General features: G+C 39.7%; 1 protein-coding gene across 5 annotated transcripts; it reads left to right on the top strand.

Moving 5' to 3' along the window:
• The first annotated feature begins 282 nt into the window (after nt 1-282).
• On the top strand, nt 283-18,985 carry cc2d2a (coiled-coil and C2 domain containing 2A). Of its 5 annotated transcripts, XM_088078002.1 has the most exons (40): nt 283-576; nt 714-795; nt 1,011-1,064; nt 1,268-1,348; nt 1,456-1,603; nt 2,180-2,271; nt 2,411-2,512; nt 2,603-2,683; nt 2,764-2,970; nt 3,514-3,673; nt 3,799-3,935; nt 4,031-4,162; nt 5,284-5,493; nt 5,604-5,710; nt 5,808-5,948; nt 6,051-6,207; nt 6,940-7,211; nt 7,455-7,632; nt 7,749-7,902; nt 8,475-8,622; nt 9,709-9,847; nt 9,953-10,156; nt 10,272-10,364; nt 10,753-10,844; nt 11,522-11,536; nt 12,454-12,621; nt 12,753-12,810; nt 12,921-13,030; nt 13,731-13,827; nt 13,930-14,028; nt 14,108-14,284; nt 15,344-15,358; nt 15,477-15,680; nt 15,804-15,893; nt 15,968-16,081; nt 16,256-16,390; nt 17,173-17,295; nt 17,377-17,435; nt 17,519-17,696; nt 17,877-18,985. In XM_088078002.1, exons 3-40 carry the CDS (start codon nt 1,059-1,061, stop codon nt 18,060-18,062), a joined length of 4,869 nt encoding a protein of 1,622 aa, XP_087934128.1. In that variant the 5' UTR covers nt 283-576; nt 714-795; nt 1,011-1,058; the 3' UTR covers nt 18,063-18,985. The 5 variants fall into 5 exon arrangements, with proteins under 5 accessions (XP_087934128.1, XP_087934127.1, XP_087934129.1 ...); XM_088078001.1 differs by having other exon boundaries at nt 714-1,064; XM_042483516.2 differs by lacking the exon at nt 11,522-11,536 and having other exon boundaries at nt 527-576.
• Nucleotide 18,986: the final 1 nt, after the last annotated feature.

Below are 18,986 nucleotides of genomic sequence, written 5' to 3'. Positions count from 1 at the left end.
ATACGTGCTAAATAGATTCAAATCAAATAAAAAAATATAATAGAGATTAAAAAGTCAGATTTTAATATTTTGGCACGATACATGTAAGAGACTTAGTACATATCTTACAAATCAAGTGGTGCGTTAAAGAGGTTATCATTGGTCAACGACAACGTCAGTAATAGCCAGCATCCAATCACAAGGATATTTCGAAGCAACGTATTAGCCAATCACAACAAAGTGGGGCGGTACTTTTTATAAAAACAGTGATCGCCGCTTGTTTTCAAGGTAGGTTGAGGGGTAGTTTATCTCGTTACTAGGCAGCGGTAACGGCGCTCGTTTGCTAAAAATTGACCATAGACTTATTTTGTAAAGTCTATGATATTTAGAGAGAAATATATGTCTCTCGGAAAATCATACATTTGGATAAAAGCGACGGGAGCGCAGATATGTACATGTTGTAGCATGTAAACGCTAGCCGGGTAACACAAACTAACCGTTAACGTTAGCTAGACCACAACTGCAGTGGTCACACTCCTGAAGTGACTTTTTCTTTACTGTACAGAAAATTACCGTCGCCACACTGGCATCCTCAAGGTAACCTAGTTGTTTTCTTTCTTATTTAACCGCTTTCATGTAACTTTAGTCGGCTATATGTCTCGAGACGCCACTTTTAGCTGCATAAGCTAACGTTACCTCTATTTGTTAACATGTTTTCTCTATTTCTATTCTAGTGACATTCGTGAAAAACTGCGGAAGAAACGACGTGCTTTGCAAGAAACTCTGGTAAAAAACAAACATGAGGACGACATTCAGGTAAAGTTTTAAACGTTATGTTACTGCAGATAAAGATCACACACTGAGTTGTCTCTGTGGACTGACAGTGAACAAGAGTCCTCCCTGACAAGACTCAGCATGGCCTGGAGGAGTGTCCTCACTCATTTTATACACACTTCAAAGTTAAAAACACACAGGAACACAGATAAAAGGAGCTCCTAACACTTAAGTTAATCTAAAATTATACTTGATAGGCTTTGGTTTCGTCTACCAATTTGAGTGAGGAGAAACTGCAAACGACAATGAAGGTTGGTGTGTTTTGTAGCTCAGCTTTTAGGCTGTAGTCGCCCACATGTGTGCTGCTGGCTGCTCAACACCTATTTCTTCCTCTTTTCCCTCAACCACTGAACCCCTTTCCAGCTGTGCTAAATAGCAGTGTGGATAGAAGTAAAGTTTGTGTGTGCAGTCTTGCTGTTGTTGTTTGTCTTACAGTATGCCTCTGTTGCATCAGGAACCTCAAAGCAGCGAGGAAGACCCCGGAGAGACACTGAAACGCACCATTAGGGCTCAAAGACAGAGGCGGAAGAAAAGGGTACATCTCCTTTTTGCATCCTTTAATTCCGTTAACTGCATTAAAGTTCAAGCTCTAACTCCAGCAGCATTTTTGTGCATAATGTTACATCCCTTGGCATATTATAGCTGCTTGACCAGTCTTCAGCTCAGGAGTCCCATGATGACGATGTGGAGGAGATCTCCACCGTTCAGCACCAAAGTGAAGATGAGGGCTCAGCTGAAAAGGCAGCTGACCCGGTGGTTTTGTCAAGACCCCCAACTGGTTCTCAGAGAGGTTAGTGTCCATGTTCTCTTTAAACTTGCTTCTGTCCTTCGTCATTAAAAAATACTGGCAGCAGTATCAGAATTGCACTTTAAGATCTTTAATTGTCAATATTTATTTAATTTAACCAGAAAAAACTCTTGAGAATCTCATTTTTAAGAGTGGCCTGGCCAAGACAGGCAGCAACAAAAGTTACAGACAGACATCATGGGAAAAAAAATACAAATTCAGAATCAGAAATATTTTATTGATCCCGAGGGGGAAATTGTGGGTAGTTACAGTCACTCTAATGCCAGCACTGAGAAATTTTTACAAGAAAGAAATAAGTACCAGCGTGGTATAAAAGCATATAAAAATAGAAATACAGTAAGAGTAAACAAATGGCACAGGATGTAAATATTTAAAAGTATGTGTAAACATTTCAAAATAAACCCATATAAAACCCTTACCCATGTTACGTGAGTATAAAAATGACAATATCCAAGCAGTCAGCACCAGCATTTGATTTGAGATCATCAGTCAGTAACAGCGCAACACTAAATAACACATGTAATTGTTACATGTTTCATGATGTGCTTTGCCTTCTAGGTCTCTCCTTGAGAATTCAGCAAACTCCCAGCTCTAAGCATTTAGACAGCTCTGTGACACGGCGCTTGGAAGAGAAACTGAGAGCAGCCAGAGTAAACCCACTGTCTTTTTTTCCAGAAATAAGCTTGTATTTTTAATAAGATCATAAAAGACACAAAAACTACCTGTTTTTGCAAAAACTTGCATTTGCAAATCATGAATTAAAAGTATTGATGGCCTCTTGTGTTCCAGTCTAAAGGTGAGAGCCTTCAGCAGCAGGAGGCCACTCTCGAGCCAACAAGTCGCCTTCAAGGCCTCCGAGACAGGGAACCTGTAACACGGTTTGACCGAGAGGTGAGCATCTACATTACCTGTGATGGCATAGCATCTTCTAGCGTTGCTTGTAACCAGTGCAGTGGAGGTTTAACTCCGAGTGTTTAACAGGTTCATCCAGACAGAGCAGGAAGACATGATGACCCTCTGGCACTCAGCACAAGGGTCAAGTTCAGAGAAGCAGCAAGACGAGTAAGGCTGGAGACAAGATTGACCTTTTTCAGAATGAAGTATTTCTGTTGTATTTATTTATTGGTTCTTTGTAAAAACAGGTAGGAGAAGGCGAACTGACTGCTGAGGATACGTACAATTTCTTTACACTCAACTTTGAGCCAGAGCCACCAGACGAGATGGAGAAGAAGGGCAAGAAAAGAGAAAAACAGAAAAAAACAGCTGACGGAGGCGAAGATGAAGAAGAAGATGAAGCCGTAGAACAGGAAGATGCTGAAGAGGATAATCAAGATGAAAATGAAGACCAGGTAAGACACCAACAATAATATTGTAAGAAATCATCTGTTTGTATCCTAATTCAGGGTTCCTACAGCCATGAAAAAACTGGAAAAGTCTTGGAATTTCAAAATCACATATTCCAAAAGTCTTTGAAAGTTTTTGGAAAGTCATGGCATTTTGTTGTGTGTTATGAAATAGTTGAGATTGTAATCTTCTGTGGATTATCTACCACATAATGTAACATGACAACAGATATTTTTTCTGTAGCTTTCGATGTTACGTACCTCCAATGTGTGTCAATGTGTTAATATTTTGTTTACCATCTCGTATGTTTCTTCATTTTCTCCCCTTAATGTATGCCAGCTAGCTAACATTTTGAAAGTTTGAATCTGATATATTTTAAATTTGCTGGGTAAATGGGGGGAGGGATGATCATGGGTCCTTGAAAAGTTTTAACATTTTCTCCATGAAAATGCATGGGAACCCTGATAACAGTTTCTACCTGTTCTGTAGCAACAATTGCATAAGACCAAATAGATCTGCAGCACTTCATATTCTTTGTCCCGCTTTAGAGTGAAGAAGCTCCTCTTGTGCGAGATGAAGATGAGGATTTATTCGTCATTGGACAGTCGTCACAGGACTTCCTGGAAGTGAAGAAAGCAGAGTATATTGGCTACCAAAGACGTGTTCTTCAAGAGAATGAGCACCTCTTTGTACCGAGCTTTCGAACAGGTATTCTGTAATGTACTAAACCACCTGATTCACAACCACAGCTTTCAGATCCTGTGATGTCAGCTTTAATATTATGCTGAGAATGTTTACTATATCCTAACTACCTTTATCTCTCATTGTCACAGTCTTAACCTCCAACAAATTGCCAGAGAACATGAAACCTCGTTACCTGGAGGACGAGGGTCTGTATGTAGGGGAGAGGCCTTCTGTATCGCTGACCAATGAGAACATTCTGGAGAACCGCATTTTGAAAACAGACGAGGTAATTTCAACCAACATAACAGACAGCTCAGCAGTTTCACTTGCTCTCAACCTGTGAGTTCTTTACAATATATATATTTTGCATTATTTATCAAGGGAAAGAAGTGGTTTGGAGATGACGGCAGGCTCTTGGCTCTGCCGGACCCCATAAAGGAATCATCCACCAGACCGCCTCTCTTCCACATGGAGGAGGACCTGGACCCCACACTGCAAACCGTGTACAGGAAGGTCAGACACACACCCACACTCACTTCGATCACTCCGTCCATTTGCCACATCTAACGCACCATGCACATTCATACACTGGAAGTGTGGTGGCACTCTCAGACTTGAGTGTTCTGTAACCTTTTTGCCATTTTGAAAAAAAAAAGCAAAAGGGCAGTTTGGCATTTGGTACAAAGGAGCAGGGAGTGGTTTGTTATCAGGGAATAGAGCAGAGGTGGAGGCTGACACATCTGTGATATCATCTCTACAGACAATATCAGCTACATCAAAACTCCACCTGGGCATTGTGGACGTTAAAAGAAATACAAGCTGTGAAGTTCTCTTCAGTGGAGGAGCTGGAATAGAAACTGAATTTTAGCTCCTTTTTGTTGATATTGGGCTAAATAAATACGGAAAAATTAAAATAACTTGATCATGTGGAAATTAAATAAATTTAACAAAACATCTGAGCATCAACAAGACAAATTTCAGTTTCTTTGGAAAAACGGAGAATGATTCGGAGAATCATATTGTTGATTGGCCTCTTTGGATTATGTATTTAATGTAAATGTACAATAATGCATGTGAACGTACCTATTGATCTCCAATTTGCAGTAATGTGTTTGTTACAGTTCATTGACAAATTCTGTGAGCAATCAGACACTATGGTCCATCTGCATCCTGATTGACGGCAGCTAATTCTGGACATTGCTAATATTTCTAAATGACTAAATGACTTACCACAGAAGCAAAATATGGCAAATATGGAAACTGTGGAAAAAAACAAAACTGACAATGCAGGTTACACTCAGATCTGGTTCACTGGTTGGGAGTGTCTGAGTGGAAAACCCCCAAAGAACTTAACACGCATTTTTTTCCCCTGGAGACAGGAACAGCTGCCGTATTCGATCATCTCTAAAACAGAGCGTTCATTGTAGTTTAATTGAGTGTTTATTTTACATTGTTGTCATGCGTGACTTTTTATTACAGTACCCCCTGATGCTCTTGCCAACTATTTCATGCTTCCTTTACACTTGCACACATACTTAGATACGCTCAAGCAAGCCACTAGCAATGAGTATTTTTCACTGTGATTATTATTTTCCACAACATTGCATGATGGATGATGTTGTTCTCTCCCCCAGGCAGTGAAGTCCAAGTATGCAAATCAGTATATCTCTGGTGCAGCGGACCCCGAGGGGGACTACCAGCTTGATGTTGATGTTGCTGGGCTGATCTTCTCCCATCACCCGCTCTTCAGTCGTGAACATGTCCTGGGGGCTCGTCTGGCTCAGCTGTATGATCAGTACCTCACCAGGCAGAAAAATAATCTCACGGGACACCTGACTGACAAGGTAAACTTTACTGAATAGCAAAGCTCTGTGAAACTTCCTTGCACTCCTGAATTTGTTGCTTTATTCAAATATGCTGCATAAATATATCATGCATTTTCTGTGTGCTGTAGTTGAACGGACTGAGGAGTGCGCTTCGGAATATGCTGGAGATCCATGGCGGGGCGAGCCTCACTCAAGCCATGCAGCAGAGGATATCAGAGTACAGTCGGGAGATTAGGTGAGTTCTCCAGTTTATGTTCAGTCTGGAAACCAGTACCCTTTAGCACCATGATGGCCAACATTCCTGTTGTACGATACTCCCCTGAATATCACAGGAACACTCGGCAGCTGCGAGACACTGAGCAGGAGAAGGACAGGACTCTGCTGAAGAACACAGTTAAAGTGTGGAAGGAGATCAAGGCCCTGAGAGACTTTCAGAAGTATACCAACACATCCTTCAAGCTCTACCTCAGAAAGTAAGTCTGTTGGATAATGTTCGTATTTTCTTATTATAGTGTTCTACAGATGCTTGTACCCTTTTTATTAATGTGTTGTTTTTTTTTTAAACTTTGCTCCAGAGAAAATGTGGACCGGGAGTCAGATGAGCGAGAGTATGAAGATGAAATCTTGGCAGAGGTTGTGGAACTGGAGGCAGAAACCGAAGAGGATTATCAGAGAAAGCTGGCCGAGTACAAGAAACAGCTGGAAGAGTGGAAGCTCTGGAGAAGGAAGCAGGTAACTACTAGAGTTAAATGGATAAATTGGCTACGCTGATATTGGCCCATATTCACTTACTGCAGGTAAAGTATATTGGTATTTGTGTCACTTGATAAGTAAAAATGAATTGTAGTGAAAAAATGCTAAATTAAGTTATTATAAAACATGTCTGCCATCAGAGCACTGGCAAGTGGATTTTCAGACAATTAATGTTGCTTTCAGTTTTTGTCACAATGAAAACCATCTATAGCCAAATAAGGTTACAAAATAATGGTTAAGCCTGTGGCCCCGCTGATAAAAGTATTGCAATATTTATATATTTGAAGTTTTATGAACTGGGATTATCAATCAAGCTATAGTACCTTTCTGAATATTTATTAAGTATAGTTTAGTTGGATGTAGTTAGTTACTTCATTTAATTTTATTTTTTTGCACCATTAAAAACAGTAACAGAAAAAAGGTATAAAAGAATACAGATAAACAGGTGCCGGAGAGGTGAGAAACCCAAACAGGCGTGTAGAAATACCTCAGCAACGGTAATACAATAAATTACAATGCAGCAAACTGAACGACAAAACATAGACATATTACTGTACAAGCAAAATCTGTGATGTAGAATCATCTTACCTTTAATATTATCTCTCCTGAAGAGTCGTAAGTAAATTAAGTTCTGGTGTGAAATGAAGACAGTCTTGCACCTTAGGTGAACATATGTATATTTATGTTAATACATACAAACTATGTTTTTAGAAGGAAAAAAAGAAGAAGAGAAAAAAGAAGAAGAAAGGCCAGGCACAGGATGACACAGAAGAGGAAGATGAAGAGCAGGACGTGAGCGAGTCAGAAGGGCCCAGTGAAGAAGGCCCCCAAAAGCCGGAGCCTCCAGAAAAACCAGATTTTAACTCTATAGAGCAGCGGGTCAGAGAGAAAGCCTCCAGGATACGCAGGAAACCAGGAGAATCCATCCTGATCCCTGAGCTGTCTGCATCTGGAAACATCACCGCCAGTGAACTCTGCCCCAGGTATGAGCAGGAACACAGAGAAAGTCTCGGTTTCTTTAAAAAAAAAAAAGTAAGAAACAGGGGAAGGGTTAGTGTTACTTTGACTGCTAAATAAATCTGCAGTATAATGCCCCTTAGCAGATTTTTCACTTGTTTTTAGAAAAGCAAGAGGGTAACCCTGAATCCAAAATGAAAGGCCTTCACTGCGCTGTTATTGTAGCACTGTGAATGTTTCTCATCATGTTTGTTTACTTTTGGTTGTAGGCCTGAAATAGCTCGAAGAGAGGATGTTACAAGGCGCTCTCTTTTCGTCAAGATCCTATACAACGGCAAAGAAGTCTCCCGGACAGACAGCGGCTCCTTGAACACTGATTTCAGGGTGCAGTTTGGCCAGATTTTCAATCTCAAGATAGTCAACTGTCCACAAAGCATCAATTTGCAGGTACAGAAACATTTATCAGGATGCCACTTTGTCTCAGCCACACATCTGCTTGATAGATTACAACATGAACAGTTTTCTTTTCTCATATCTGTGTGTGTGTATGTGTGTATGGGCAGGTGTTTGAGGAGATTGGCTCATCGTGCTCCCTTCTGGCTCAAGTGTTTGTCCCGGTGCCAGAACCCTCAGTTTTGACGGGCAAGGTCCCTCTTGAGGAATTTGAGTTCAGCAGCAACCAGCGAGTGATGTTCGACCACGAGGGTGTTGGAAGTGGTAAAAGCCTTCATATTACACTTGCTCAGACCTGACACGATAGGTGTGATGGTATGGCTATGTGCTTGTCAGTAGGAACTGGCTCCCTCATGATGTGGCAGAAGCTACAAGAGCTGTTATTGCATCACTTAACTCTTTAAAAGTTGAGCGGATCATCCGGAAGTTTAGAATCTACAATTCCTCTGTAAAATTGTGGACTATCACCTCCCAGAAATCCCTCATAAGTGGTCGCTCCCATGTATAAGGGGCTTACCTTTCCAATATTGCTTACATAACACGGCCACATCACTTTTGATTGGAAGTAATGATGGCTAGTGCGATGGCTGCAATTGAAATAAACCTGCTCATGTTTTGAACATCCATCGCCATGCTTCTTGGAGTGTAATTGTAAGAGGAGAAGTCACATAACATCACTAAACAACAACAACAACATCACCAAATGTTGTCCACAACTATATTAGGATAACATCTGTGTTTATATTATTTATTGCCCTCCCACTTGTTGAACAGGGACTTTCAGTATTCTCAGTCCCTGTCTTCCTGTGTCTCATCCTCTCTTTATGCCTCGTCAGACGTGCCCCTCTCCTTTGAGGCCGATGGCAGTAACAAACAGACCCTGCTGACCTCTGGGAAGGTGGCGTGCTGTGTTTCTTGGGGGACTGGGGAGGACGATGTACCACTCGCCCCTCCTGTGTCTCAACAACTTGCCGGCAAACACAGGTAATGTCACTTAGAGGACAGTACTTGTGGTTGTGAATATTTAACCCATGAATAAACATATCCTGTATGTTTTATATAACTGCTGATCATCTTCCAAAACACACCACAGGTATTAATATTCAGGAATATCATCTAGCCTCCCGGCAGCCAGTAGTTTCAGTTTATGTCAGCACGATTTAAACTTGGCAACGTGCTCAGACTTGAAGCTTTGTTAATGTAGGTAATAAATCATGTTAAACTGATTTAATTTAGCATCAAAGGTTATGCTGCAGGGTAAGTTTCTGAAAAGTCTGACACACTGATGCCTGCAATAATGAGAGCACACAAGAAAATATTCAAATTGTATTTTCTGATGGATCATCATTCATTTTTAATGCGCAGTCCAAAACATTGATTTCAGAGTTTCCTGCACTTGTCTGAAAGTTTGGGTGTCTGCAAGTTTAGTGTCATATATCATTAAAGTAAGACACATACAGTGGCTGTAACATGTCTAAAAAAGCATAGTATGGGAAATAATTCTTAGTAGTGTATGGCATATGCAATCTGTAGTTTATAGGATAAAACAAAAGGGATGTTTCTAATTTCCCTAAAGATTACACAGAAGTTTAAACTAGTTGACCAGTCTACATGTAAGAAAAACACTTAGAAAACAGTCCAAATTTAGCACAATTTAATCTAAACGACTGCACATTTTCTGAAAAAATATTGTATATATCATAACATATTTGTATGCATATCACATCATAATCATCTATCACATTTTTCAGTAACCAAATCATAATTGAATTGCACTTTGCACTTTAGGTTATGAATATTTCACACTGCACAACATGACACCAACTCACTAAATAAAACAAACAACAACAAATTCTTGAAAACAATATTCTTCAGGAAAATATTTTTTTTAGGAATGTAGCTGATTATTACGATGGCATTTTCACTGGGTGAAAGCAATCACAAAAAATAATTTTAATGATAAGTTTAGCCAACCTTTGAGTCTGTCATTTAACATCTAACAAACTGCCTAAAGGTAAATTTTACTCTCAGTAATGTCTCATTAATCTCTTTTTTTGTGTGTGTTTTTAGTGGTTTGGGTCGTCTTGATGCTGTCACATATATCGGGGCATCTGGACTGTATGACATGAAAAAAATTGGAGAGTGGGCCACGCAGTCTCGACTAGACCCCAATGATCCAAAAAATGCCTCCATCATGCAGCTGCTAAAAGTGTGTATCAGAATACAGAATTGTGCATAAAAAAGAGGTCTCAACACTCTGGAAGACTTCTTGATTTTTGCAGTGTCTTCTTTCTTTGTTCCTGTGGTTCACCAGGTGGCCAGTAGCGGAGAGGTGACAGCTCCGGAGTATTTCCGTCTGGAGCAGCTGCAGGAAGAGTTTAACTTTGTGACTGATGAAGAGTTGGAGAGGTCCAAAAGATTTCACCTGCTCAAACTCAGGAACCAGGAAGTTGCAGAGTTTCGAAATTACAAGTGTGTTCCTGCTTTGGAGAGAGAGGTCACTGATAAAGTGTTTGAGGTCAGCTTTACAAATATTTACTTGTAGAATATGATCGTTACGGCAGAGTGAGGATGCTTTAGCTCTGTGTTAGGCTAACTCTTTTTTTTCTCTTTTTATTTAAAAATGATTTCAGGAATATGAGAAGAGACTGAAAGAAGAAGAGAAAGTTGAGGCTAAAGAACATCTGGATTCACACCGAGCCAGAACGGCCAAACACCTCCAGAAGGTGAGTAGCCCATCTGACTTAAACATGTGTGTATATCTCAAGCATATAATTGCATTAATAATCTGATGAGTAATCTTGTCATTCAAATTATTTATTGATTTTAATAATATTCATATATACTGACATTTAGAATACAAATTATTTAGATATAAAAGGATACACAGTCAGAAAAAGGCAAAAAAGAATATAAAATTAAACCGAAATAGACAAATAAAACCAGAAAACCATAACAAAAACATCCAACAGAACCCACCTCGGCACTTCGATCCCTCTTCAACATACATATTCATACGTACACATACACAGTACAGTGTACGCATACATACATAAACACCTCTAAGGAGGGTCAGAGTCTTAACTTGTTGTATAATCTTGGCATTTTCCTCAGATCCGAGAGTCAGTCATCAACAGATTTCTTCTTGCTAAACATCACTACCTTCTGTCTGACTTGGTGATGGAAGAGGAGATACCAAGCATCGGGTAAATACTCTCCCAGGAATTAACGCACTAAATAGTCTGTCTCACTTTTAACTCCCATCTTTCACAACTGACATTCTTTCATGTTTGTGTTATGCATGTTACCGTAACTTTTGCTTTCTTGCCAATCACCAAATAGTGATTTACGTGTGTATGCACGGAATTTATCTTTTTTTTTTTTTTTTAATCTTTTGCTTATTCCTCTTGTCAAAATGAACTGAAACGTAACAGACAGTGCCTGCTCAAGTTGTAAAGGAAAGGTTAGATAACTTGGATTACTTTGAACTGTGGGATCAAGAGCCAAATCAACGTATCACAGCGAGTGGCAGGGCTGATATAAATCACAGGCTGATGTAAGTATGTTTTTTGGCCTGGTGCTGCCTCGGTCTATTTGATCTTGAACTCAACACAACATTCCCCTGGATGAGTAATACTGTCCTCTGGATCTGCTCACAGCAGTGTTTCAGAGCAGGTTCTCAACATGTGGACATGATAACAGAAAATCTGAAATTAATTTTAGTCTTTGATGGCATTTGTGCAGATACGTTCATAATAATGTAAAACTGTCGACTCCAATCGCAATGTTGGGTGTTGCTTTGCAAGTTTTTTAGTATTGAAAGTGAATGTTATAATCTTTGCCGTTTCATTTTCTGTTATTTTTCTGCATGCGTTTTTAACAGTGGTGCAGGTCCAGGGTATGAGTTTCTTTCTTTTTCTTCCACCCTCTGTCACACCCCTGTGTTTCTGCTCCTCCATTTAGTTTGAACCCAGAGTACCAGCACTGTAGTGACTATAGACCTTGTGTAGTATTCAGTCCTTTTAGGATTTTGCAGTTTATTTCACCGAAACAGTTAGTTTTTTTTTGGTATTTTCTCAAAAAATTAGATTAATTTTATTTATTTATCCACTATAAAATTACAAGAATTGGTAAAGGTTACAATTTTACTAATGTGTGCCTCACATAATATTTTTCTAATACAGTAATAATCTGTAATATTGTTAAAATGTTTATTTTATATACCAAAATTACATATTTATCACAGAATAAATGTGAAAGTCATTAATCAAGCTTTGCTTGCTGTATAAATACTGAAAGACAGCTCCCTTCCAAGTGTAACAAACCATCCATGCAACTATTCTTCATGAAATAATGCTGTTTATTATGTGCTTATCCTGATTTTTCGAGCCTCTGCTACAGCAACACATGCTAAAACACTTTGCAAGGCACCATGGGACTTGCAGAGTTTCGCCTATAATATACTCCTATATTTTCTTTGTTAAAACAAGCGGTCGTCTTTCTGGTGGCACCCAGTGCCACAGTTCAACAAAACACTTTTACTCCTTAATGGTCTAATTTTTCAGCAGCTCTTACTATACCATAAAAAGTCAAGAAAATCAAACTGCCAAAGTAAACATCGCCTCTTAATTAGTAGTGTGATGATAAAATCGCAGATACCTGAAGGGACTGAGTACTTTTGGTGGTAATAATCATATCCCACACTTTGAATGAAGCTATTTTTTTGCGTTCATTTCGACATCCATTTATATGAGCAATTTGCAGTCCTTTGTTGACTGTTGACTAACTAATAAGGCTGTTTGTCTTGACCATCAGGATTCTAGGGATGAACCTTTTCAAGCTGGCCGAACCAAAGCGGCCGCTGAAACCTCAGAGGAAGGAGAGAAAGAAGGTGACAGCTCAGAATCTGACTGATGGAGACATTAAACTGCTGGTCAACATCATCCGTGCCTACGACATCCCCGTCCGCAGGCCCCATAGCAAGTGAGTGCACTCAGTCAAATTCAGAATAGTGTTGAGTAAAAATCTTCATTTGCCCTCAAAAATTCGAATTATGCATGCTTTTTAGACACCTGACAACGTTGAACTTCTCATCATGGATTTTTTCTTTTCAGTAAACCAGGACAGTCGTCTCAGGCTGTCATCCAGGGCAGTGATTGGCTCGTCAGTCAGGTTCAGTACACCTTAACTGTAACTTACAGCTAACTGGCAGCAAGGTCTTTATTGACATTTGATCTAAATTGTGTATTTTGAGTGTGCTTGTTTATATTGGTGTGATGTAGATACTAGTGAGGCCCTTTGTGGAGGTGTCCTTCCAGCGCACAGTACTTCAAACAACCACAGCTGATGGACCAAACCCCTGCTGGAACGAGGAGCTGCAGCTACCGTTTAGGTGAGGACTTTGTATTTCATGGCTTGACTTTTGTCCTTTATAAAATATATTTATTTCTGTATTTTATGGCCACTGGATGCTACAGGCCAATTTCAAATCAGCTTTATCCGCTTACATTAAGATTGATGAAGGATCGATACTTTAATACTTTTTCAGTATCACATATTTAGAACCATACCATCTCTGTTAACTATACATTTGATAATATCAAAAGTACCAAAGCTTTTCAAAAAACAGATCTACAGACAGATTTTTAACCCAAAGATGTACAAATTAAACAACAGGGAAGAAAATCAGCTGGTCCTCAACTTCATCCTCAACGGGAGGCTTGTGTTCAGTGACTTTTTCTGTACCAGCGCTGTGTGAAGAATACTAATTTAAAAGAAAAAACAACTATTTCTGTGCATAGGACTTTCTTTTTTTTGCAGAGGTATCAAGTATATATATTTTTTAATACTAGTATTGTAACGAAGTTTAAAATTCTGGTATCAGAACAACATAAACTTACACACCTCCAAAACATGTGACTCTTTCCAGATACTGTAGCTAAGTGCACTTAGAGAGGAACTACATCCATTTTCAAAATTCATACATATCATTCCTATGGTCTAAGACAGTCAAAGAAGTATTAGTAAACATGGAAAACTCACTCCCAAATCCAAAAACTAGAGAAAAACTCAGATGTATGATCTCTCTACAGTGCCCCAAATGGTGACTACAGTGCTGCCGCCTTGCAGTCAGTCAGAGACGAAGTCTTCATCAACATATATGATGAGGTGGTTTATGAAACAGGAGTGGTGAGTAAAACTTTTTCTCTCACCTCCCTCACAGTAATTATATCAGAACATGCTCCTTTAATGAATTATTTGTGCTTCATTATTGAATCTTTTGCTCCTCAGAGTGATAAAGACAGAGGGAAATCAATACATACCCGAGTAGAGAAGCACTGGCTGGGCTCTGTCAAGATTCCCTTCAGCACCATTTATTCTCAGTCCAAGGTGACAGTCTTTGTTGTTGTGTATTTTTTAACAGGCCTGACTCTTGAACTGCTAACTGATTTTTTTTATCATTGGGTAGATTGATGGAACATTCAAGGTGAACACGCCAGCAGTGTTGCTGGGGTACAGTAAAGAGCGGAGCTATGGCACCAACAGCGGTTATGATACTTTGCGGAGCCTGAGTGAGGGAGCATTTATCACGCTCTTCATCACTATCGAACCGCAGCTGGTGCCCGGAGAGTCTGTTCGAGAAAAGGTAAGTCGTGTTTAAGAGCCAGAGTACGGAAGCCGAAAGCAGTGCTTGCAGTTTTGTTGTTGTTATCTAGAGATCACAAGTCAATAATTTAATTATCACGAGCCAACAACATAATCAATTGTTACCTCAAGAAAACAAAACGTTCTTTCCTTTTAATATTAACGTTTTTTTATCAGAGATCAGGAGTGCTATGCCAGCGAGCATAGACGGGGTCTTGACAGCTGTAGCAACTAATTTAAACTGAAAATCAATCAGTACTCATCACTGACAAAACACGCAGCTGTTCGAGAGTGGAAGTCGTTCACTGCATTTGGTTGGCCGCAGCACCTTTCTTATTATCGTTGACTGTTCGTGTTTCCTGTCAAAACATGGCTGAACTGCGCTCTATCGACATTCTATTGACTGTGTCTCATATTTCAGTCGAGGAAAAGATATTTTGCGATTGATATTATTATTGTTTTATCGCCTAGCCCTACATATATGCATACACCCACATACCCAAAATCAAATATCTACAATTTTACATCGTTATTTACAGAAAAAAGAGGAAGATAAGTGTAGAGGATAAAGTAAATACTATGTAACCAAAAAATAAACAGTGACCCTGTGAACACCAGGTGATTTATGGTTGTTTTAGCTACACATTAGAACAGTTTCATGGCTTCACTCCAAAGATTAATATACAAAAACCTTTCTTGTTGATTCAAGCACTTTACATTTGTTCTCACAAGAAAACATGCTTCGTTATCTCAAGATAACAATATAATTAATAATTAAGTGAAAGCACAGCCGTTCTTGGCTTCTGTATGAATCAAGGATTGCTCCTGTCTGCTTTTCAGTGCCCAGTCTGCATCATCACATGCCAGTTTGTCTTAGATCATGTGTCTTCATATCCCATCAACATCCATTTCATTTGAGTTTCTATATCAATACTTCATTATATATGTTCACGTGTTGCCTGTGCTCTATTACAGTGGTTATGTATCAGTTTATTAATTTGTTCTTATGTGTGTCGTCCTTTTGTGTCTTTATTTGCTTTTGCTCTGCTACATATGCTAGATTAAGGAACTGAAGGTAACTGTCATTCAGTCATTTCACCTGTATATGATCACATAATTCTTCATGCATATTGATTAATTTAGATAGTGTTGGCCTGCATTTCTTCGCTGTAACCTTTGACCTTTTGATGCAGTTTGACAGCGACGAAGCTGAGGGTGTACTGCTGGCTACAAAGAGGTTTGAGAGGGACGCAGCACAGAGCTACCCGGACCGACCCTGCATTACCACCGTCATAGACCTCAATGGGAAGATGGTCGTCATCACACGTTACATTCGACCACTAAACCCCCCACAGGAGTTACTGGACGCATTCCCCGAAAACCCGCAGGAGGCCTCGGTCAGTCGCTTGTTTGAAGTGAATGTAGAAAGGGGCTACTTATCTTCTGAAGTAGTAATTATTTTTAATTCTTTTTTGATCAGATTTATTGTAACGCATTTACTCAATCCTCACCTCACACAGGTCCTGGTTGCCCGCTTTGTCTCCCTCATCCCTTCTCTGCCAGACGGAGTTGCGTTTTCTGCTGCCTGTGACCTGTGGAGCACCTGTAATGTGAGTGAACACTCTGTGGTGCTGTAAGAGGAGGAACATGTCCATCCTATAGTAACTTGTCCTCCCTATTTCAGGAATTCCTCGACCTCCTAGCAGGAGATGAAGAAGAACACGCTGTACTGTTGTGCAACTACTTCCTGTATATGGGCAAGAAAGCCTGGCTCGTAATCGGCACCGCTATACCAGAGGTGTGTAACAATCATTTGTGACCCTGAGATTTTAGGTCTGCCACAACGATGCCTCTACATATTTGTCTCAGGTCTTCATTCGTTAATAAGATAAAAAGTCTCTTTCTGGACAAATAATGAAGAGCTTTGAGTCTCTCTACAGCAGCACTAAGATGTTTTATCTTTAATTTTTAGGGGCCCACAGCATATGTCTTGACCTCAGAGCAGAACCGCTTCCTGATCTGGAACCCCAGCAGTGGTCAGTACTACGGGCAGTACGACACCTTCTGCCCGCTGCAGACAGTTGGTTGCCTGGTCAATGCCAACAATGTGAGTTGAAAGAAAGCAACTATATGAGATCAAATCACCAGGACGTGATGTGACAAAGGTTTGGGTGGCATCAAGGTATACTGGAGTGTTTATAAGTCCTTGAAGGTGTGATTTTTGATACCGTCAAAGACACTCTTGCCTATTAAACTGATACAGAGACACTGTATTGAGGACTGTCGTAAAAAGCTCACACCATCAGAGGTCAGTCTCTACTGCTGTCACTGTCGATAGTCTCTAAAAATACTGCAGGAACCAGACAAGAGAGCGACAGATTTATTACAAGCTGCCAGCAGTTGTATCAATGTAACATTGAATCAAACCAAGATCTTAGTCAGGTTTGGTCAAAGTTGTCAAAGATTTTGACAATGCCTGACGAATAAGTACATTTGCTGGGAGACTGTGAATGTCTTGTCTGTTTCTTGCCTTTGCTAGATTTTTTTTTATCCAGCAACAGTAAAAGGTTTTTAAATATGTGTATCCTACGACCTGAAAAATACATCTCATAAAAATATAATTTTTATAATAATAATTTAATTATAATAATTTTTATTCATAATATAAGAACACAACATTGTAGGCTAGACAATGTAATGCTACAGTGACTGCTGTCACCAGTAGCTCAGTTTTGTGTGTGTGTGTGTGTGTATAGTTTTGTTTTACACAAATACCATCATATACCATATACCCAGATAAAATGTCAGTAAGAATAATAGATACCCAAGCCTAATTTTCTTTTCATCTCCTTCAGCAGCGTATTCAGTTCTCTCTGAATTCTCCTTTAGGTGTGGTTCAACATTCAAGATTATACGTCACCAATGACAATGAATTTTGACACAGAAAAAGCCAATTTGTGGAAGCCGTTTTTCACCAGATCCTGCCCTGACAATGGGCGGATGAGCGCACAAGTGAGTGTCCAAGATTTGTCTTTGATCTTTTTACATGTTTGTTTTTTTTTAACGTTTTCCTTTAAATCTGATTCCCTTCAGCCAGAGAAGTTGGTTTATCGGCGCGCAGACAAAGAAGCTGCAAGAGATCTTCAGGACAGGCGAGTTAACGCTGCGTCATGCTGATTTGTTTGGCTGAAATTACACACCAGACAAATCTCATAACTCATCTAACTTTCTGTAGAATTGAGAAGACCCTGAAGGAGAAGATCATGGAGTGGCGCCCCCGTCACCCAACCCGCTGGAACCGCTACTGCACCAACACCCTAAAACAATTCCTACCCAAACTGGAGCAAAGCGGGGGGCAGGACATAGCTGAGGGGCACCGCCACGAGTTGCAGAGCTTACTGGGAGACAACAGGGTAAGACTGAAATGGGAGCGCCTGGAAAAAACGTACTCAACTGAGTCACTGACTGATGTCATTAGTCATCAATCTGTCATCAAATATTCTCCGCTTTGAAAAAAAACGCTGGCACAACACATGGTGTCACATTAATAAAATCCTATCATAAATAATTAATAGGCTCTTTCTTTTTTTCAGATTTCAGGATTTCCCCTGAATCTTCCATTCTCTGAGATGGGGCCCATCATAGAGGCAGTGTACAGCACCGGAGTTCACAACGCTCAGGCGTCAAATGTGGAGTTCGCCCTGGCTGTGTATGTGCACCCCTACCCCAACAATGTCCTGTCTGTGTGGGTGTACCTGGCCTCACTGGTGCGTACATGATGCAAGAGATGCTTTCGTATATAAATGTGCATCAGCTTTACTTAAGCTGATGACTTCATTACTCACACTTTTTGTACAATATTGTATATCTAATGTGTATAATGGATAACAGGGAAAGGAGATATGCGTTTTATATTTGTTAATTAAATCCAATACAATCCAATAACTTTGTACCATATTAAATCCCACCCTCAGTTCTTGACTCTGAGAATATTCAGCTTTTTGGGTATAGCTTATGTTGCTTTTATATAATGATTAGCCAAAACATTAAAACCACTGACAGAAGTTAATGACATTGATCATGGCATTCATGCAGAGGTCACTTTTAAAAAAAAGATTATTTTCATGGCTTTTTCCCTTTCATATGTTTAGAGTATTAAACATGAAAGGGGGTACAGAGAGGGAATGACATGCAGCAAAGGGCCACAGATTGGAATCAAACCTGCGGTGAGGACACAGCCTCTGTATATGGGGCACCCGCTCTACCAGCCAGGGTACAAGGTGCCCCAAGGCAACTTGTAACAGACCACCCACCCCAACATTGTTACAACCCGAATAACACCCGTCAGTGGTTTTAATATTTTGGCTGATTGGTGTATTTGACTGTATTTAAAGAAAATCCAGTATTTTAGTAATCTATTTTGGCATAATCAAGAGCAAACTGTAAAAATAAACAAACCATTTACTCTACAAACTAACAGTACTGGTAAGAACACCAACCAGACAAGGACTGAAATATATAATTATATTAAAATAGGATTTGTCGCAGGGTATTGGATTGTATTACAATGTAAACATGTATGTAATTAATTGATAACTCTTTATAGGAAGCTCTTGAAATGTTTTTTTTTTGTGTTGAAACACTAAAATGTAACACAAGCTTTTTCTACTTTGTGTTCACAATTAAACTGACCGACAACAGAG

This window comes from Plectropomus leopardus, chromosome 5 (assembly GCF_026936395.1).
Source record: "Plectropomus leopardus strain MGB_pleo_1.0 chromosome 5, ASM2693639v1, whole genome shotgun sequence".
Taxonomy (NCBI): domain Eukaryota; kingdom Metazoa; phylum Chordata; class Actinopteri; order Perciformes; family Serranidae; genus Plectropomus; species Plectropomus leopardus.
This window is presented reverse-complemented; position numbering and strand designations above follow the sequence as displayed.